This window comes from Pseudorca crassidens, chromosome 20 (assembly GCF_039906515.1).
Source record: "Pseudorca crassidens isolate mPseCra1 chromosome 20, mPseCra1.hap1, whole genome shotgun sequence".
NCBI classification, from domain to species: domain Eukaryota; kingdom Metazoa; phylum Chordata; class Mammalia; order Artiodactyla; family Delphinidae; genus Pseudorca; species Pseudorca crassidens.
This window is the reverse complement of record NC_090315.1, coordinates 2,286,579-2,309,561: the sequence shown is the minus strand read 5'-3', so window position 1 is coordinate 2,309,561 and position 22,983 is coordinate 2,286,579. Positions and strand designations below refer to the sequence as shown.

At 43.1% G+C, this 22,983-nt stretch overlaps 1 protein-coding gene across 1 annotated transcript in view; it reads right to left on the bottom strand.

Moving 5' to 3' along the window:
• Positions 1 to 643: 643 nt before the first annotated feature.
• The window catches only part of C20H19orf18 (chromosome 20 C19orf18 homolog), a 32,678-nt gene continuing 10,338 nt past the window's right edge, over positions 644 to 22,983 (bottom strand). Inside the window, exons 6-11 of the mRNA XM_067720666.1 lie at positions 20,218 to 20,384; positions 18,496 to 19,240; positions 15,077 to 17,811; positions 12,031 to 12,160; positions 11,289 to 11,357; positions 644 to 872 (exon numbers count right to left, since the gene is read on the bottom strand). Of these exons, the coding sequence (XP_067576767.1) occupies positions 19,122 to 19,240; positions 20,218 to 20,384 (286 nt within the window). The 3' untranslated portion in view covers positions 644 to 872; positions 11,289 to 11,357; positions 12,031 to 12,160; positions 15,077 to 17,811; positions 18,496 to 19,121. The remainder of the gene's footprint in view (positions 873 to 11,288; positions 11,358 to 12,030; positions 12,161 to 15,076; positions 17,812 to 18,495; positions 19,241 to 20,217; positions 20,385 to 22,983) is intronic.

The following is a 22,983-nucleotide window of genomic DNA, read 5'->3' as shown; positions in this document are numbered from 1 at the left end:
TAAATGACTCTGCAGGCTGGTAGGGAACTGAAACTAACTACAAAGGGATAAGCAGGAACTGTGCCTGCTCCCTTTGATAAAAAGGGTTGTAAGGTTAGGAGACATTACCTGTGAGAAGCATGTGAAGGGAAACTTGCACCATGGCCATTTGAGGGCATACTTGTTTCACCAGATGTCAAGGCAGCATACCTATTGGCCTTAATTTTAGAACTTACAACACAACTTGGCAGACAGCATCCAGAATATCCTTGACAAATTCAGAGAGGATCCAGTATGACTACAGACTTCCCATGGTTCCTGTTAGCAACCACAGCCCCAAATCACTCCATGCAGGTCTCATTCAACTCCTTGGCTCAGACGCAGTCAGAGAACAATGTGTGGATCTCAGCTACCCATGGTCCTATCTGCTTTTCCTGCACTTGCTGTGCCCTCAGAAATCACACCCTTCCTCTGTCCATCCAACCATCATTCAAAGCCCAGCCCCACTGATAACCCACCCCAGATCTTGTGACTCACAGATGACTGAATTTGCCCCTGATCATATGCACCTGGCTGAATGAAACATCCCAGACTCCACCAAAGTCCTCACAAAATCTTGGTTAGTCTATAAAATGGTAAAAAAGCACAAGTTTCAGCCTGAGTATATCTTTAATTATGCACAATTTATGGCAAGACAATCAGTCAATCCTCATTTTTCATGGATTCTGTGTTCAACCAAGTGCAAACTCTCTCTCAACATGGGTCCACACATCTCACAGAGGTGGGCCTTCTGGGGAGACAGACCTGCTTTAAGAGTCCTATCCTGTGGCATTACTTTGCAGAAATGCTGTGCTCAGAAGATGCCTCCTTATTCTCCACTCCACACCAACAACCTGAAAGAAAGAAATGCTGGTGAAGTGCATGTTGTTTCCGGTGAGAAGGGTAACCTGTAGAAAAGTGTGTGTGGGACAAACCCAGGAACAATCAGTGGGATTGTTCTGGGGACCAAAGAGTTGGGTACAGGTTGAGAATGGGTTGATTAGCAGAACTGGGCCTCTAAAGACCACAGAACAGGGGAGGACTCACGAGGTTAAATACAGCACCACTGGGTGCAGCACAGGGAGGAAAGGGTCTACAACTCCTTCCTTTGGAAACAACTCTCTCTGGAGATCTGGTCTTCTGCTGACATCGGTGTGTTACGTAGAAGAGTGTGTTCAGGCCCAAGAAAATGCAACTACAACAGAGTAGCTGGTGTTCAATGACTGTTTAAGAATATGTGTGTGGGACTTCCCTGGCGGTCCAGTGGTTGGGACTCTGCATTCCAGTGCGGGGGATGTGGGGTCGATCCTTGATCAAGGAGCTGGGATCCCACATGCCTTGGGGCCACAGGGCCAGAACATAAAACAGAAGCAATACTGTAGCAAATTCAATAAAGGCTCTGAAAATGGTCCACATCAAAAAAGTCTTAAAAAAAAATAAAGAAAGAAAGAATATGTGTGCATGTTACAATGCACATGTAGAGGAGAGGCCAATGTCAGAGAGTACTACAGGTGGAGCAATGAGAACAGCGAGTGAGATGTGTAGCCCACAGATGTGGTGAACAGCCCTGAGCTGGAAGAGCAGAAGTGACAAATAGCAGACCTGACAAGTTGGCAGTGTCAAGAATGGGAAAGGAAAGGCATTAGGCTGCCTTTGTCAACAGCACCAAAATACTACACAAACAAAATAGGTTTCTGTATGATCTGAGCACAGATCAGACATCGTGCCTCCCCCAGGCCTAGGCTCCCATGGAATCCACACTGCTGTAGCTGGATTTATGCTGCAAACTCAAATGTTTATGTTCCTGCAAACACCATATGTTGAAATCTTAACCCTCAATGTGATGGTAGTAAGAGGTGGGGGACTCTGGCAGGTGATTAGATCATGAGGGTGAAGCCCTCACCAATGGGATTAGTGCCCTTGTACAAGTGACCCCAGAAAGCCTTCTCATTCCCCTTCTGCCATGTGAGGACACAGCAACAAGGAGACCATTTATGAACAAGGAAGTGGGCCTCACCAGACACTGAAACTGCCAGTGCCTTGATCGAGGACTGCCCAGCCTCCAGACCTGTGACATAAATGTTTGTTGTGTAAGTACCAGCCTATGGTAGTTTGTTATAGAAACCTGACTGGACTAAAACAGAAATTGGTTTGAGAAGTGGGATGCTGCTTGCAAGAAAAACCTGAAAAATTAGAAGTGGCTTTGGATCTGGGTAATGGTCAGAGGCTACCAAGAGTTTTGAGGTGCATATTTGCAAAAGCCAATATTGTCAAGAATGCTAAGTAATTCTGGTAAGAGCTTAGGAACAAAAGAGGGGAGTTATAGAGAAAGCTTCCATCTTCTTAGATGATAATGAATCATGAACAAAATGTGCATAGAAATATGGACGGTAAATGCTATTCTATTCTGATGAATCTGAGAAAGAAATGAGGAACATGTTATTAGACAAGGAACACTGAAGATCCTTTTTATAAAGTGGAAAAGAACTTGGCTGAATTTTGTTCATGTTCTAGTGTTTTATAGAAGGTAAAATGTGTGAGCAATGAAATTTGATATTTAGCTGAGAAAATTCTAAACCATGCTGCAGAGCAGCTTGGTTCCTCCTAACTGCTTAGAGTAAGATACAATTAGAGAGATGACTTGAGGACGGGATTGTTAAGCAAAAAGGAACCAGAACTTAAAGATCTGAAAAATTCTCAGCCTATCCATTTTGAAAAGAATGAGAAGGTGTTTTCAGAAGGGAACACTAAGACTTTGATAAGATTAGCATGCATATGACCCAGAAACCTCATCTGCCATCTCAAAAATGATCCCCCTTAAGGTGATCAGGGGCCCTCATGGCTGTCACCTCCACCACAGGCCCAGAGAGCAAGGGCCAAGGGAGAGCAACATGACTCCAATGGGTGGGGCCACCTATCTGGGTCAGGCACACCACGATGTTCCCACTCCATGCCTCACGGCGGGGCCCCGACAGAGAGCTGTGTTGTGCTCGGCAGACACATGGGGCCAGGGGTTCCCAGAGCCGTAGCACCTGGACACAACACCAACAGAGCCACCAGCTAACACTGCCAGTCTGAGAGCCACCGTCATGAGATCCCAATCCAGGAGAGCAGCAGAGACAAGACTGCTCCCCAGTGGGCCTGGAGGGCAGAGCACTGAACCACAGAGGATTATACTTGAGGCTTAAGGTCCAAAGACATTTGCCCCAGTAAGCTTTGGACTTACTCGGTACCTATCACTCCTTTCTCCCTTCCCTTAAGAATGGGAATTGTTTCATTCTGGGATGGGAATGTCTACCTCATGCCTGTTCCACCACTATATTTTGGAAGCACATAACTTGTTTGGTTATATAGGTTCTCAGCTGGAGAGAGATCTGTTGCAGGGTAAACTGTATTTCAAGTCTCACCAATATCTGATATAAATGATATTTAGATGAGACTTTGGAATTTAGAGTTGATGCTAGAACTAGTTAAGATTTTGGGGACATGTTTGCTGGCCCTGCAAGGTGGAAATGGTGGTGTAGTAGGTTTTTGGGGGGTTTTTTTGTTTTTTCCTTTCCACCCACAGGGTTTGGGTTTCTGGCTGGGAGTCAGGTTTCTGGAAATCTATGTGGAAAATTAACGGTATATGTGGTATCTGTCTTCAATAGGGCTAAAAGGAGCCCAAGCCCATTAACCAGCTGAACAAAGTCTATGATGCAATAGACCCTTGCTGAGATTTAGACTGGAGAGGTTGTGGAAGTGGGGCTGGGCCAGGATACAAAGAGAAATATGGGGGAAGAGAGAAGTTACTGAGAAGAATCAAGAGATCCTAGCATTCTTATTTGCTGTATGATCCTAGTCAAGCAACTTATTCTCTTTAGGAATTCTTTTATAAAATTTGACCAACAGGACCAACCTCACAGAATTACTGAGAAGAAAAAAATGAGATTTCTAAAAACCTGAAGAGTAAGCTTTTAGAAAAATCATCAGAAGGAAGGAAATTGGAGAAATAAAACTGGAAACATTCAGAATCTTGATGGTGTGCCAAACCAAATGTCAACTGGAGCTCGACCAAAAACTAAAATGAGCAAACCAAAGCCCAGGAAAGCCATGTGGCAGACAGGGTCTTGGTGCTCTGGCCTGAGCCTCTGAGGTGGGAGAGCCGAGTTCAGGACATTGGACCACCAGAGACTTCCTGGTCCCACGTAATATCAATTGGCGAGAGCTCTCCCAGAGATCTCTGTCTCAACACTAAGACCCAGCTCCACCCAGTGGCCAGCAAACTTCAGTGCTAGATGCCCCATGCCAAACAACTAGCAAGACAGGAACACAACCCCACCCATTAGCAGAGAGGCTGCCTAAAATCATACTAAGTTCACAGACACCCCAAAAAACACCACCAGACGTGGTTCTGCCCATCAGAAAGACAAGATCCAGCCTCACTCACCAGATCACAGGCACCAGCCTCCTCCACCAGGAAGCCTACACAAACCACCGAACCAACCTCACCCACTGGGGGCAGACACCAAAAACAATGGAAACTACAAAACTGCAGCCTGCAAAAAGGAGACCCCAAACATAGTAAATTAAACAAAATGAGAAATCAGAGAAACATGCAGCAGATGAAGGAGCAAGGTAAAAATCCACCAGCCCAAACAAATGAAGAGGAAATAAGCAGTCTACCTGAAAAAGAATTCAGAGTAATGATAGTAAAGATGATCCAAAATCTTGGAAATAGAATGGAGAATATACAAGAAACGTTTAATAAGGACCTAGAAGAACTAAAGAGTAAGCAAATGATGAACAACACGATAATTGAAATTAAAAATTTTCTAGAAGGAATCATTAGCAGAATAACTGAGGCAGAAGAACGGATAGGTGACCTGGAAGATAAAATAGTGGAAATAACTACTGCAGAGCAGAATAAAGAAAAAAGAATGAAAAGAATTGAGAACAGTCTCAAAGACCTCTGGGACAACATTAAATGCACCAACATTCAAATTATAGGGGTCTCAGAAGAAGAGAAAAAGAAAGGGTCTGGGGCTTCCCTGGTGGCTCAGTGGTTGAGAGTCCACCTGCTGATGCAGGGGACATGGGTTCGTGCCCTGGTCCGGGAAGTTCCCACATGCCACGGAGCAGCTAGGCCCGTGAGCCATGGCCGCTGAGCCTGTGTGTCCGGAGCCTGTGCTCCACAACGGGAGAGACCATAACAGTGAGAGGCCCACGTACCACAAAAAAAAAGAGAAAAGAAAGAAAGGGTCTGAGAAAATATTTGAGGAGACTATAGTTGAAAACTTCCCTAACATGGGAAAGGAAATAGTCAATCAAGTCTAGGAAGCGCAGAGATTCCCATACAGGAGAAACACTCCGAGACATATATTAATCAAATGATCAAAAATTAAATACAAAGAAAAAATATTAAAAGCATCAAGGGAAAAGCAACAAATAACTTACAAGGGAATCCCCATAAGGTTAACAGCTGATCTTTCAGCTGAAATTCTGCAAGCCAGAAGGGAGTGGCAGGACATATTTAAAGTGATGAAAGGGAAAAATCTACAACTCAGACCACTCTACCCAGCAAGGATCTCAATCAGATTTGATGGAGAAATTAAAAGCTTTACAGACAAGCAAAAGTTAAGAGAATTCAGCACCACCAAACCAGCTTTACAACAAATGCTAAAGGAATGTCTCTAGGCAGGAAACACAAGAGAAGGAAAAGACCTACAAAAACAAACCCAAAACAATTAAGAAAATGGTAATAGGAACATATATATTGATAATTACATTAAATGTAAATGGATTAAATGCTCCAACCAAAAGACATAGACTGGCTGAATGGATACAAAAACAAGACCTATATATATGCTGTCTACAAGAGACCCACTTCAGACCTAGGGAAGCATACAGACTGAAAGTGAGGGGATGGAAAAAGATATTCCATGCAAATGGAAATCAAAAGAAAGCTGGAGTAGCAATTCTCATATCAGACAAAATAGACTTTAAAATAAAGACTATTACAAGAGACAAAAGAAGGACACTACATAATGATCAAGGGATCAATCCAAGAAGAAGATATAACAATTGTAAATATTTATGCACCCAACACAGGAGAACCTCAATACATAAGGCAACTGCTAAGGGCCATAAAATGGGAAATTGAAAGTTAACACAATAATAGTAGGGGACTTTAACACCCCACTTTCACCAATGGACAGATCATCCAAAATGAAAATAAATAAGGTAACACAAGCTTTAAACGACACATTAAACAAGATGGATTTAATTGATATTTATAGGACATTCCATCTAAAACCAACAGAATACACTTTCTTCTCAAGTGCCCATAGAACATTCTCCAAGAGAGACCATATTTTCAGTCACAAATCAAGCCTTGGTAAATTTAAGAAAATTGAAATCTTATCAAGTATTTTTTCCAACCACAATGCTATGAGACAAGATATCAATTACAGGAAAACAACTGTAAAAAACACAAACACATGGAGGCTAAACAATACACTACTAAATGACCAAGAGATCACTGAAGATATCAAAGAGGAAATCAAAAAATACTTAGAAACAAATGACAATGAAAACACAATGACCGGGCTTCCCTGGTGGCGCAATGGTTGAGAGTCTGCCTGCCGATGCAGGGGACGCGGGTTCGTGCCCCAGTCCAGAAGGATCCCACATGCCGCAGAGCAGCTGGGCCCGTGAGCCATGGCCGCTGAGCCTGTGCGTCCAGAGCCTGTGCTCCGCAACGGGAGAGGCCACAGCAGTGAGAGGCCCACGTACCTCAAAAAAATAATAATAATAAAAACAGAAAAAACACAATGACCCAAAATCCATGGGATGCAGCAAAAGCAGTTCTAAGAGAGAAGTTTATACAAATCCTACATCAGAAACTAGAAAAATCTCAAATAAACAACCTAACCTTACACCTAAAGCAAACAGAGAAAGTAGAACAAAAAAACACAAAGTTAGCAGAAGGAAAGACATCATAAAGATCAGATCAGAAATAAATGAAAAAGAAATGAAGGAAACAATAGCAAAGACCAATAAAACTAAAAGCTGGTTCTTTGAGAAGATAAACAAAATTAATAAACCATTAGCCAGACTCATCAAGAAAAAAAGGGAGAAGACTGAAATCAACAGAATTAGAAATGAAAAAGGAGAAGTAACAACTGACACTGCAGAAAAACAAAGGATCATGAGATACTACTATAAGCAACTCTATGCCAATAAAATGGACAACCTGGAAGAAATGGACAAACTCTTAGAAAAGCACAACCTTCCAAGACAGAACCAGGAAGAAATAGAAAAAAATATAAACAGACCAATCACAAGCACTGAAATTGAAACTGTGATTAAAGATCTTCCAATAAACAAGAGCCCAGGGGGTTTCCCTGGTGGCGCAGTGGTTGAGAGTCCGCCTGCTGATGCAGGGGACACGGGTTCGTGCCCCGGTCCGGAAAACAAACAAGAGCCCAGGACCAGACGGCTTCACAGGCAAATTCTATCAAACATTTAGAGAAAAGCTAACACCTATTCTTCTCAAACTCTTCCAAAATATAGCAGAGGGAGGAACACTCCCAAACTCATTCTATTAGGCCACCATCCCCCTGATACCAAAACCAGACAAAGATGTCACAAAAAAAGAAAACTACAGGCCAATATCACTGATGAACATAGATGCAAAAATCTTCAACAAAATACTAGCAAACAGAATCCAACAGCACATTAAAAGGATCATACACTGTGATCAAGTGGGGTTTATCCCAGGAATGCAAGGATTCTTCAATATTCACGTCAATCAATGTGATACACCATATTAACAAATTGAAAAATAAAAACCATATGATTATCTCAGTAGATGCAGAAAAAGCTTTCGACAACATTCAACACCCATTTAAGATAAAAACTCTCCAGAAAGTAGGCATAGAGGGAACCTTCCTCAACGTTATAAAGGCCATATATGACAAACCCACAGCCAGTTCTCAATGGTGAAAAACTGAAACCATTTTCTCTAAGATCAGGAACAAGACAAGGTTGCCCACTCTCACCACTACTATTCAAGGTAGTTTTGGAAGTTTTAGCCACAGCAATCAGAGAAGGAAAAAGAAATAAAAGGAATCCAAATCGGAAATGAAGAAGTAAAGCTGTCACTGTCTGCAAATGACATGATACTATACATAGAGAATCCTAAAGATGCTACCAGAAAACTACTAGAGCTAATCAATGAAATTGGTAGAGTAGCAGGATACAAAATTAATGCACAGAAATCTCTTGCATTCCTATACACTAATGATGAAAAATCTGAAAGAGAAATTAAGGAAACACTCCCATTTACCACTGCAACAAAAAGAATAAAATACCAAGGAATAAACCTACCTAAGGAGACAAAAGAACTGTATGCAGAAAACTATTAAGACACTGATGAAAGAAATTAAAGATGATACAAACAGATGGAGAGATACACCATGTTCTTGGATTAGAAGAATCAACATTGTGAAAATGACTATACTACCCAAAGCAATCTACAGATTCAGTGCAATCCCTATGAAACTACCAATGGCATTTTTCACAGAACTAGGACAAAAAATTTCACAATTTGTATGGAAACACAAAAGACCCTGGATAGCCAAAGCAATCTTGAGAAAGAAAAACGGAGCTGGAGGAAACAGGTTCCCTGACTTCAGACTATACTACAAAGCTACAGTAATCAAGACAGTATGGTACTGGCACAAAAACAGAAATATAGATCAGTGGAACAGGATAGAAAGCCCAGAGATAAACCCACACACATATGGACACCTTATCTTTGATAAAGGAGGCAAGAATATACAATAGAGAAAAGACAACCTCTTCAATAAGTGGTACTAGGAAAACTGGACAGTTACATGTAAAAGAATAAAATCAGAACACTTCCTAACACCATACACAAAAATAAACTCAAAATGGATTAAAGACCTAAATGTAAGGCCAGACACTATAAAACTCTTAGAGAAAAACATAGGCAGAACACTCTATGACATAAATCACAGCAAGATCCTTTTGGACCCACCTCCTAGAGAAATGGAAATAAAAACAAAAATAAACAAATGGGACCTAATGAAACTTAAAAGCTTTTGCACAGCAAAGGAAACCATATACAAGGTGAAAAGACAACCCTCAGAATAGGAGAAAATATTTGCAAATGAAGCAACTGACAAAGGATTAATCTCCAAAATATACAAGCAGCTCATGCAGCTCATAGCAAAAAAACAAACAACCCATTCCAAAAATGAGCAGAAGACCTAAACAGACATTTCTCCAAAGGAGATATACAGATTGCCAACAAATACATGAAAGGATGCTCAACATCACTAATCATTAGAGAAATGCAAATCAAAACTACAATGAGGTATCACTGCACACTGGTCAGAATGGCCATCATCAAAAAATCTACAAACAATAAATGCTGGAGAGGGTGTGGAGAAAAGGGAACCCTCCTGAACTGTTGGTGGGAATGTAAACTGATACAGCCATTATGGGGAATAGTATGGAGGTTCCTTAAAAAACTACAAATAGAACTACCATATGACCCAGCAATCCCACTACTGGGCATATACCCTGAGAAAACCATAATTCAAAAAGAGTCATGTACCACAATGTTCATTGCAGCTCTATTTACAATAGTCAGGACATAGAAGCAACCTAAGTGTCCATCAACAGATGAATGGATAAAGAAGATGTGGCACATATATACAATGGAATATTACTCAGCCATAAAAAGAAATGAAATTGAGTTATTTGTAGTGAGGTGGATGGACCTAGAGTCTGTCATACAGAGGGAAATAAGTTAGAAAGAGAGAAACAAATACCATATGCTAACACATATATATGGAATCTAAAAAAAAAAAAAAAGTTTCTGAAGAACCTAGGGGCAGGACAGGAATAAAGATACAAATGTAGAGAATGGACTTGAGGACACATGGATGGGGTAGGGTAAGCTGGGACAATGTGAGAGAGTGGTTTTGACATATATACACTACCAAACATAAAACAGATAGCTAGTGGGATGCAGCCGCATAGCACAGGGAGATCAACTTGGTGCTTTGTGACCACCTAGAGGGGTGGGATAGGGAGGGTGGGAGGGAGATGCAAGAAGGAGGGCATATGGGGATATATGTATACATATAGCCGATTCACTTTGTTGTACAGTAGAAACTAACACAACATTGTAAAGCAATTATACTTCAATAAAGATGTTAAAAAAAAAAGATTTTGGGGGCTGTTGGAATGGATAAATTTATTTTGTATGTGAGAGGACATGAATTTTGGGAGCAAAGGGTAGAATGCTATAGATTGAATGCTTGTGTCCCCGCAAAATTCATATGTTGAAATCCTAATCCTCAATGTGATGGTATTAGGAAGTGGGGGTCTTTGGTGATTAGGTCATGAAGGTGGGGCCATAATAAATGGGATTAGTGCCCTTATAAATGAGACCCCAGAATGCTCTCTAGCCCCTTCCAACATATAAGGACATAAAGAGAAGGTGGCAGCTATGAACAAGTAATAGGGCCCTCATCAGAACCTCATGCTGGTTCCTTGATCTTGGACTTTCCAGCCCACAGAACTGTGAGAAATCAATTTCTGTTGTTTATAAGCTACCCAGTCTGTGGTATTTTGTTACAGCAGCCTGAATGTACTAAGACAGACAGGGATAAACATGTGGGTAAAAGGGTTTGGTAAGCTACTGAGCAACACACTAATGTAATGTATTATGCAATCATAATTTCTGCCCTTTAGCTCCCTTTCTACCTTTTAAACTGTCTCCTAAACTGCAGGTTTAAAAATTTACAGTGTCAGGATATAGTTCCTAGAATGTGAAAATCACTGTGCTCTACAGATCTAAAGGAGAATGAGGTTTGTTACTCATTTAAGCACTCCAAGTTGCAAGTGCTAAGGTAGGATTTGGAACCCTGAAGTCCCTAATGGGGTTTATGGGTGTTGGGGCCATAGTTCCTTGGACAAGCTGCTTCTCCTCAGTGAGACCCAGTTTCCTGGTTATTAACAATTTTTCCCATAATCTATGCTTGGCTTCTTTGCTGAGAGAGGCCATGTTTAGAAGTAGGATTGGGTGGAGGATGGAGGCTGTGAATGGAACCACACTGTAAAGCAAGACCCAACTGTTCACCAGAGGCTCCAGGAGAGGACTTTTTTGTTTTATGTCCTCATGGAATGTTGTCCAAATCCTGATAAGTTGTCAAAGAGAGGCAAACCATCCTAGGGCAGTAGACAGTACATACCTATTCTTTTCGTAGAAAAAGAGAAGGCTCTTTCCACAAGGCCAGTGCCTTGATCTTCAACTTCCCAGACTGCAGAAGAGTGAGAAATAAATGTTTGTTTAAACACCTAACCATGTTAGTTTGTTATAGCAGCACGAACTGACTACGACAATTTATTTCCATTCTGTGAACCACCCAGGGCTCTCCACCCCACCCCCAAGATGAGCAACTACATGGGACCTGGGTGATGGAAGTGTTAAGGGAAAGATAGGACAGAAGGCATTCAGGATTGGCCCAGAATACTGATAGCCCACAGGAAAGAAAACTATTACAAAGAGAACTTTGGGGGAGGCTCTTACAAGAACAGAACATGATCCACATAAGTAGTGACTATGTCACTGATGGTAATTGCTGGCACAGGCAGGCATGAGGAAATGTCAACTAGAGAAAGTAAGTTAGACCTGGGTCACACACGTTCCTTGGATCTGGACAAAGTCACCTGGCCCGGGAGAAGGCAAGTAAGGTAGGACGCAGGATGAGTACAAGACTCTGGACCCTGCATCCTTCCCTGGGAATCTGCAGGAAAGCAGGTGTTGGGCCTGCTCAAAGAGAGGAGAGGGCAGTCCTACCAACCACAGCACCTACTCAGGAAACTGAGGAAGCAGTGCCCACAGTCCTGATTTGAGAATGACATAGCTGGTCCTGGGGAAAGAGAAAGGGCAGAGGCTATCTCTGGGCACAGGGGTAGGTTTGAGGGTCTGACCCAGGGAGGTTACAAGTGCCAAATTCTCCAGTATCACATCTTGGTACAGGCATCTGTGAGGCTCATCAAGGAGATTCCGTTCCTCCAAAGAGAAGTACATGGCCACATCATCAAAGGTCACATTGCCCTGCTAAGATGATGACAGAAGAACAAAAAGCAGTCCACTTCTGAGTCACAATCCCTTCCCCCAACATCTATTCCATGCCCACCCTCCTCCCAAGCTCCTTAACTCAGCGTTTTGAGAAACTAGGCCTTGGCACCACTGATGCCATTGTGTCTTCATGTGCCCATTTATCCCTGGGTCCAGGAGGCAGGTGGAGAAACATACAGTTGACCCTTGAACAACACAGGTTTGAACCACAAGAGTCCACTCATACTTGGATTTTTTTCAATAAATAAATACTACAGTACTCATGATCTGTGTATAGGTAGGATGAATCAGCAGTTGTGGAACTACAGATACAGAGGGCCTACCTGTAAACTTTTATGCAGATTTTCAAGTGTGCAGAGGGTTGGTGCTCCTAACCCCTTGTTGTTGAAGGGTCAACAATATCTAAGCCATGGGCCTGGCATAGAGGATCCAGAGGCTCATATTACCCTGGTATTACCAAAGTCTCAATACCAGATCCTGGAACCTTCAGGTATACTCCCTAAGTTCACACCACTCTTTAGAATGCACATCCCTCACATCCCTAGATTCCACAGCCACATGCCCATGGCCACCATCACCTTAGGGCCCACACCATAGGCATGTCTTTGGTCTCCCTACATTACTCGTGTCTTAATCAACACCTCTTCAACCCACTGTTGAGGGTGGAATTCCCAGTGTATAGTTATGGAGATAGCCAAACATGTGACATTTGACACTGAACTATGAGACAGCAGTTTATAAATCACATATACGCACAGCCTGAGAGAGGAGGACACACCACACTACACAGGGCCACATGGAGGTTGTACTCCAGAAGACAGGCTGTACACTGGGGGCTGTGGGACATAAGCTTTGTAGTATCAAGAGGGAGAAGTGTTCCTTGGTTCCCATGGGAGGGTGTGATTGGCTTTGTGCAAAATTCCATGGATTGGTAGGAACTGAAACCTGCTACAAAGGGATGAACAGGAACTGCTCTGGTCTCCTTGCTAAAAAGGGGGTATCTGGTAGGAGCAGAGTGGGGAGGGCAACTTGCACTGAGGACATTTGAGCCATCCCATTTTCTACCACCCATGTTAAGGCTACCCATAACGGGCTTATGCTGCAATTTGACAGATTACATAAAGATTATGCTTGACATAGTTAAACACAATCCAGTATGATGCCAGACATCCCATGGCTTCCACTAGCAGTCACAGCCCCAAAACTTTCTATGAAGATCTCCCTGCCTGGCTCAGTTCCTTGCCTCTGACTTAGTCACACAGAATCACATGTGTATCTCAGACACACATGGCTCTCCTCTACTTGTGTGCTTCACTTGCTGCCCCCTACCACTACAACCTTCCTCTGTCCACCTACCCCTCGTTCAAAGAACAGCCCACAGGTGGCCTACCCCAGGCCTAGTGACTCTCACAGATGACTACATTTGCTCTTGACCTTATCCTCCAGGCTGAATGATAAACAAGCTACATGGGCTTCCCTGGGGGCACAGTGGTTAAGAATCTGCCTGCCAAAGCAGGGGACACGGGTTCGATCCCTGGTCCAGAAAGATCCCACATGCTGCGGAGCAACTAAGCCCGTGTGCCACAAGTACTGAGCCCGCATGCTGCAACTACTGAAACCCGCGCGCCTAGAGCCCATGCTCCACAACAAGAGAAGCCACCGTAATCAGAAGCCCGCGCACTGCAACGAACAGTAGCCCCCGCTCAGCGCCTGCTTGCCCCAACTAGAGAAAGCCTGCGCGCAGCAACAAAGACCCTACTCAGCCAATAAATACATAAATAAATTAATTTTTTTAAAAAAAGAGAGAAACAAGCTCCACCAAAGTCCTCACAAAATCCTGGTGTGTACAGAGTGGTAAATAAGCACCAGTTCTGACTTGACTGTCATCTCACTTCAATTGCTACTATGACTGTGCATCCATCTCATGTCGTCTTTTCTTGGGAGCCTTGGCCTGCCAGACAATACTGTCTCTGAGAGCCTCCCCAATTCCTTTTCCACCACCCCAGGTGGGACTCAAGGACTGGGGAAATAGCACTTAAGAGTCCCACGACACAACAATCCAGACATGTGATTCAGTGTCAGGCCCAGCGAGGGAACGGGACATCTTCCACTTGACTGTGTTGGTTCCATAAGCAGCCATGGAAATGTGGAACAAGTGATGAGTCTATGGAGGGGTTTGATGGGCTCAGGCTTCCATGTACCCCTGCCTGGCCCTGAAGTCTGGGATAGCTACTTAATCTCTGAGCCTCAGTGATCAGTTCCCCTTTTACAAGGTGTCCCTGTGCCTGTCACCCTCCCCCACTTGCCACCACACTGTCAGAAACAGGGCCCCACCAGAAACCTAGCAGGACCCTGAGGGACTCCTGGGTATGGAAGCCTTTCTGTGTCTTGCTTTTCTTGTTTGTAGGTCAAGGAATATTCATAACAATATCCTTGAGCTCTACTGAACTAAAACCCCCAACAAATAGAAGATGCTACCTACTTGATGAAGCACTCTTCAGAGATCAGGACGCCACCTGAGGCCAGATTAAAGGAATGCAAACCCTGCTCACACCCTGATCCTAATCAACAACCGCGTTCTTCAACTGTTGCTGTAAAACTCCTCACCAAATTCCCCCGGCATTGGGACAACAGGTTTTCGGGGCACGAGCCCACTGTGTCCCCCCTCGCCTGGCAAAGCAATAAAACTATTATTTTCTTCTTCACCGAAAACTGTCTCTGAGATTCGATTCGGCACCTGTGCACAGAGGCCAAGCTTTTGGCATCACACCCACGGCCGCCTCACCATCCTGGACACAGGGTCCTGGGCTGGGAGCACGAGAGCAGGCGCCCCGCACTGGGGGCTTTAGTGTCTGCTGGGGTGAGCGCGGTGAGGGTCCGGAGGAAGGCAGCTACCTGAGGCGGGTCCCTCAGCACCACCGCTGCCATTGGGGTCTGTGGGCAGAGCGGGACCCAGATCGGCAGTCCCTCTCCCAGGCCTGGCGCGGGGCATCGGGGCGGCGTCGCCGAGCCTCAGACCCGCTTTTGTCCTGGGGGAACAAGGCCTCTTCTCGGACCTTGTTGGCCGTCACGTCGGTCCAGACCCAGCAGTCCGGGGCCAGAACAGACCCAGAGCAGTTAAAATGGCCGCCACGAGAAGGAAACCAGAAGTCTCTCCCTTATGAATTGCACCTGATACGGAAACGCCCCTTTTATGAGACTTTGATGGGCTGAGTGGCGCTGCCGCCCGTCGTGGAGCATTCTGGGTAATGTAGTTCCCGCAGAACCACAGGCCGCGTGTGAGGATACTCCCCGCCGACCTCTAGTAAAGAAGGCAGAAAAAAAAAAAAAAAAAAAGGCAGAGCTCCGCTGCCAGGGGCGCTGGGAAATTGTGCGTCTGGGTTCTCGGGCAGAGGAGGGACTTCGCTCCTTCTTGAAAAGGCCATACTCAGATTTCTGGGGAGCCCTTTCTGCAACTGATGGCGCAGGTGTTTGGAGACGTATTAGTTTGGACTCCCGGGAAGCTCAGCGTGCTCTGAGAGGCTAAACAAATTCTTTCAGACGCCCCTAAAGGCTACAGATATAAATGCACCTGTCATTCCATAGAGTCACAAAAGTTGTGTCCCCGGATATAGGAAACTCATAAAAATTATCATAAGCAATTCAAGCGTCAAAATTATAAAAATTAAACCATGTTTAGGAATTCAAGAAATTATCTTTAACAATCATACGGCAATGATCATAGACAAAAATAAATTAACTATGTACGTTTGAAGTAATTGCTCTGAAACAAATTGAGATATAAATCTACAGTAAAAAACAAACAGAGGGACTTCCCCGGTGCCACAGTGGTTAAGAATCCATCTGCCAATGCAGGGGAGATGGGTACGAACCCTGGTCCACGAAGATCCCACATGCCACGGAGCAACTAAGCCTGTGCGCCACAACTACTGAGCTTGTGCTCTAGAGCCCGTGAGCCACAACTACTGAGCCTGCGTGCCACAACTACTGAAGCCCACACACCTAGAGCCCATGCTCCGCAACAAGAGAAGCCACAGCAATGAGAAGCCTGCGCACCTCAACCAAGAGTAGCACCACCCCCCCGGGCTTCCCTGGTGGCGCAGTGGTTGAGAGTCCGCCTGCCAATGCGGGGGACACGGGTTCGTGCCTCGGTCCGGGAGGATCCCACATGCCACGGAACGGCTGGGCCCGTGAGCCATGGCCATTGGGCCTGCGCGTCCGGAGCCTGTGCTTAGCTGCGGGAGAGGCCACGGCACTGAGAGGCCCACATACAGCAAAAAAGAAAAAAAAAGAGTAGCCCCCACTTGCCGCAACTAGAGAAAGCTTGTGCAGCAACGAAGACCCAACGCAGCCAAAAATAAATTAATTAATTAATTTAAATAAATAAATAAATATGGTCTGGGGACTTCCCTGGAAGTCCAGTGGTTAAGACTCCATGCTTCCAATGCACGGAGTGCGGGTTCGATCCCTGGTTAGGGAACTAAGATTCCACATGCCGAGTGGCGTGACCAAATAAATAAGGTCTGCAGCACTGAAGTACACAAATGGTAAAATATGAATTTAGACCTCCTCTTCAAACTATACACAAATATTAGTTGCCAGCAAGGGCACTGGTAGATTCCAAACCTTGTGGCAGCTGCAGGGAGATTGCAGTCCTACAGTGCCGGGCAACAAAAAGACTAAGGCAGAGGAATGCAGTAGAATGTTTAATGCCCTGAGAAAACTCGGAGCAAGGGTGGGGAGTGAGACTATTAGGGAAATCAAGACATTTAAATGCAGCATAGGGACTTCCCTGGTGGCACAGGGGTTGGGAGTCCACCTGCCAAGGCAGGGGACATGGGTCCGGGAGGATCCCACATGCCTCAGAGAAGCTGGGCCCAAGTGTCACAGCTACTGAGCCTGTGCTCTGGAGCCCGTGAGCCACAACTGCTGGGCCCATGTGCCTGGAACCCATGCTCCGCAGCAGGGAGAGGCCACCGCAGTGTAAGGCCCAGGCTAGCCTCAACTGGAGAGGGCCCGCACGCAACAGCGAAGACCCAATGCAGCCAAAAATTAATTAAAAAAAAAAAACTAAAAGGCTTTTAATCCTACTTTAAAAAAATTAAAATAAATGCAGCATACTGTATATGGTAGAACTGGTGAAACACACACACACACACACACACACACACACACACACCAGGGAAGATGCATGTCTGGAAAAAAACTGAGAAAGCCTGAAGCCTTCACACTGGGTTGATTAGTAAATGTCTTTCCCTGCATGACTGGCATGGAGCCAGTCCCTGAAGACTTGGACAGGTGGCTTAATGTAACAATTAAGAGAGCGACAATCCCATCACTTTTTCATAATCACAAGAGTGACATCCGTCATATTCAAAGACCCACACTCAAGAGAAGGGAACTACACAGCTGTGTACACCAGAGGGCAGGAGTCTTGGGGCCATCTTAGAACTCTGCCTGCCTCAGTGATTCTTGCTAAGACACATCTGCCTGAGAAGATTCATGCTCTTCTCATGTGCTTGATACTTGATAAAAAGCAGTCCAGGGATTTCCCTGGCGGTCCAGTGGTTAGGATTCAGCGCTTTTGCTGCGGTAGCCCAGGTTCAATCCCTGGTCGGCAAACTAAGATCCTGCAAGGTGCGGCCAAAAAAAAAAAAAAAAGAAAGAGAGAAAAAGAGTGTATATATATATATATATGTATAACTGAGTCACTTTGCTGTACAGCAGGAATTAAAACAATGTTGTAAATCAAGTATAACACTTGTCTCTTGAGTATTGGTCTTTTGAGTGGTGAGCAGCTGAACTTGGGTTCGGTACCAGCCTCCTCAAGTTACACTAATCTTTTTTTTCAACATTTTCATTGCCCCCAAGAGAATCCTCCTACCCACCAACCATCTTTCCCTTTTCTCCCCTCCTCCGGCACCCAGAACCACTTATCTACTTTGACCCTCTATGGATTTGCCTATTGTAAGTATTTTGTATAAATGGAATCATACGATGTGTGGACCTTTTGTTTCTAACCGCTTTTACTTAGCATAATGTTTTCAAGGATCATCTATGTTGTACCATGTGTCAGTACTTCTATCTTTCTCCTTGCTTAATAACATCCCACTCTATGGAGAGACCACATCTTGTTAATTTGTTTATCGGCTGATGGACATATGCGGTGTTTCCACCTTTTTGCTCTTATGAATAATGCTGCTATGAACGTTTGTGTGAGGGTTTCTCTTGTGTGCAGGTACATATATTTTCAATTCTTTTGGATATATACCCAGGAGTGGAATTGCTGGGTCAGGTAGTGACTCTATGTTTACCTTTTCGAGGAACCATCAGACTGTTTTCCACACCAATAGCACCGCTCAGATTAAATCCTGCCCCTTTTGTGTTTCCACAGCTCTCGGTGACTCCCAGTTTACAGCACTCAGTACATCTGGCAATGCTTTATAGCTCTTTGCCTGCAGACCTATTTCCTGCACCAGGTCCCAGATCCCTAAAAACAAAGGTTACTGTCTGCTGTCATATTCATTTTGACATTCTCAGTCTTGTTATACGTAAAATGGAAGCGAGCTACTGGAATTAACAGATAATGTCACTGGGGAAGCTTTGTTTCATGAAAGTGGTTTCCTCACCTGGTCTGAGAGACTTACCCGAAGAAACTACTGGTTAGGAGTGAGAAAAGAAAATCCTGACAATTTCTCTTTCACACTTACGAAGTTGGATTTTTTCCTTTTACAATTACGTTGTGTTTATTCATAAACTCTAAGAACTAGGAAGCAAGATTGCTATATCATATGAATTTATTTCCTGTTTTTACGTCTGGCGTTCTTCCTTTAGAGTGCTCTTGCACAAGGTTCTCCAGGAGCAGGTCATGCTCACATTCTGTCATCTGTCACTGTTTCCCCACACTGGCTAGCATGTCCTGCCTCTCTTTCATTTCTTTTCACAGACACCCCGGATTTGTGGTATGTATAGCATCCTTTATTTCCACTTCCTTTACCAACTTTTGCTCTGTGTTCAATCTCTTCTTTTCCATATGTTTTCTTCTTTTTGATCTAATGACTAAAATGTAGACATAACATTATTTAGATACTAATAAATCAGGAATTAGAGACAAAAGAAGTGAGGAAATATATGGAAAAATAAAGGAACAAACAATGGAATTTTCAGGTTTTCATGAATGTTATTTGTCTGATAAGGATGGTGAAAATTGCATTTCGAAATGATTTTCCCACTTTCTGTATTCAAGCTTTATAAATATCCAGTTTTTAAAATGTATAATATTGTAAATAAACTATACTTCAATTTTTAAACATTTAGAAAAGTTATAACTCAATGCAATGAAAAGACATTAAAAAATATTTTCTAAGAGTACAAGGGCGGTCTGCCTCAGTAAGCATCAATTATCTTTTCTACTCTTGGCCTCTCAGCCTCTCTCTGACTATCTCTGGGGTGGTTAGAGAGGAGATCCATGCAGTGCATGCTTAATAGTATTGAATCAGACACTGCAATCTATGTCGTTTTGCTCTAGAAATTTTAAGCAAGTACTGAAGAATCTCAGAACTTCTACAAAATCAGGTTTCTATGAGTGTATATGTTGTTCTATCCTCACAAGGATTTGCAGGTGTAGTGGGCAATTCTCACTGGGGCGTCTCTGACCTGGGGGTAGTAACCTCTTTTTGTGGGCCTGCATCCCATTTCCACATCAAACTGAGGCAGACAGCGCAGGAGGGCATCTGCCTGTCTATGGTCAAAACTCGGCAACAACACGACATTGATAAGTATGTTTAAGGGAAATGTTGAGTCCAGGAAAAGTCTTGTTTCCTGAACTCTCTTTTCAGTCCTTGGAATTGCCTTGCAAAAGGAATAAAACAACCACACAGCTGTTTGCCCCTCTGTGTAATTTGATACGAATGGCTCATTCCTGCATATGCGGCTGTAAATATTCATTAGTTTTGCCATGAAAAACCCAACCATCATTGTCAGCTCAGCTTCCCTTGGATTTTGGATCTGACAAGAAAAGCTGGTTGACCCTCTACCTGAATGAATGAACTTTTCCGGTTCCTTCTCACTCTCTGGAAGGAGGTGCGTGGACTCATCCTGACCCTCATCCTCAGAGCCCTCCTCTTCATCTCCTAATAATGGTATCTTGACATTTTTATAGAGTGACGAAAGTTGTTGTTTTTCCTCAGCCTGTACCAGTCGACTGGAGGACAAAATAGGTACATTTAAAAGCACAATTTTCCCACTAAATCATCCTGTCTTAATCTTGTGACTTTCTGACGGCAAAGGGGTCACTAGTACATGGGGGAGGAAGCAGAAATAGACTTGAACCCAAATAATTATAGAACTATAATTAATTATAGAAATATAATTAGAATTATAGAATTCTATAGTTCTATAGAGTTATAGAACTCAGATTGGGGCTGACACGCAGAAAAGGGGCGAGTGAGTGATTTGGAGCCAGGTGACAGGAATGGGGCACTCGGGCTGGGCACAAACCTCCATGATCAAGTTCAATAACATCTTAATGCAATATTTTACAAAAGAAAAATTAATGCCAACAAATCCATGAGGAACACAATGTCAACATTTTAAATAAAGGTAGCATAGGTACCGCTGATTTTTCCTTTCGCTTAGTCTCCAATATGCTTTGGCCCGACATCATCACTGATCATGTATTTAAAATGTTGATATTTTGTTCATCATGGATTTTTGAGGGCATTAATTTAGACTTAAAAATATTGCAATAAATTATTATTTTTCTTGACTACTGAGTTTCTTGACTATTGCACCCCCTTAAATTTTGCACCTGAGGTGAGTGCCTCGCTCACCCACCCTAGGCCCAAACTTGGAAGTGGATCATTGAACAGATATTTCTGTGTGAAGTGAAAATGGGTAATAGAGTGTTCTACTTTCTCCTAACATACTTACCTTCCTAATTGTGTTTGACTCATGTAATAACAAACCATTTTAGGGTTAACTTATTTGTGTTCTAAGGGACTGTGATGGAGGAAGGGGTGTAGGGGGAACATTCCAGAATCATGCTCTGTAGCAGGAAGAAATGGCCTGATTATAAACACTGTTACAGATAATCAGGAAGCTGGAACAGGACCAGATTTTGGGTGAGGAGAGTGAGGTGCTCGCTTTAGGTGCACAGTTTAAGGGGGTGCCAAAAAACTCAGTAATGGGGATAAATATTTTGACTTAATATTGTAAAAAATTGAAATGAGGGGATTCCCTGGCGGTCCAGTGGTTAGGACTCAGTGCTTCCACTGCCTAGGGCCCAGGTTCAATCCCTGGTCGGGGAATTAAGATCCTGCAAACCTTATGGTATGGCCAAAAAAAAAGAGAAAAAGAAATGAATGGGAAAAATCCATAATAAACAAAATATCAAAATTTTAAAGACAGGATCCATTAGTGCTGTGATGAACGATATGGGAGACTGAGTCAAAAGGGAAAATGTGAGTCCCTATATACATGTTTTTATGTATTATTTTGCGGTTCTTCTTTTCCAAAACATTAAAGTAGTTGAAATATATTTTAAAAATTGAAAAGTGCTGTATCATAACTCACAGCATTATTTTAAGTTTAAATACTTTATCTTTACCAGAAACAAAATTTATTATAACTTTACTTTCCTGGTTTAAGTGAAATCAAACTCACCAATATATTTTCAAAAATGTACTTCTGGAAAAAATTAACCACTAAAATTTATGTAAAAACATGAACTTTGGGGCACATATTTTTACTTTTGCCTCAGGTTCTAAAATGCCACTGGGGGTAACACAAATGTAAAAGCTGTAAATGTTGACATTAGCTCAGTAATTTAATTGGACACTGAAATTCCAGGAGGATACGTTGTAGTGAGTTACTTTAGCAATCTTCATATGTTAACATCTTTGTCTAGACTAATGAAATAAACTGAAATTCTAGTTACATAAATTGAGTCATAGATAACCCAGAACCAAACATACTGGGGACACTCTCTCCTTAGCAAAATTTCTTCAATTTTACCTTTAATTTTGCCTTCATTTGACATATTCCAAGTGGTTCTAAAATGGCTACCTTAAAAAATATCCCATACATGGCAATACATTTCCCATGTACACACTTAATTCTGATAGAGTAAATAATTTAGTACTTCCTCAAGCTGTTTCTGATGGGATATAATGGAGTCCTGGAACTAAATCCTAGAATAGGAATCAATGTGTTTTTCCTGATCAGAGTAGCATGATGTCACGGTGCGGCTCGCTTTCGTCTGACACTAATTTCAAAATGATCACATAACCTGAGCTTGACCACAAGCTTTATTTGTGCGAACAAGATGAAGTGTCTTCCCTAAATGCTACTATTACCCCTACTATTGCATTAATAATAAGTTTCTAGTGAAAGAGAGAGTGGTCACTCTTTTCTGCTTTGCACTATTAAGATTCCCTCCAAAGTATCAAGTTCACTCTAGAAAGCCACATTTTGGGAGGATGACAGCATCTCTGACTGTGGCTTTCAAACATTTTTGATCATGATCCACAGTAAGAGATAAGATTTACCTCACAATCTTGAGTCTGAAAAGGTTGAAAATCAGCATTTACTTTTTGTTGTTGTTGTTGTTGACTACTTTGGCTCTTCGTTGCTGCGTGGGCTTTCTCTAGTTGGGGTGAGGGGGCTACTCTTCGTTGCGGGGCGTGGGCTTTCTCATTGTGGTGGCTTCTCTTGTTGCAGAGCACGGGCTCTAGGTGCACAGGCTTCAGTAGTTGTGGTGCGTGGGCTCAGTAGTTGTGGTGCACGGGTTTAGTTGCTCTGTG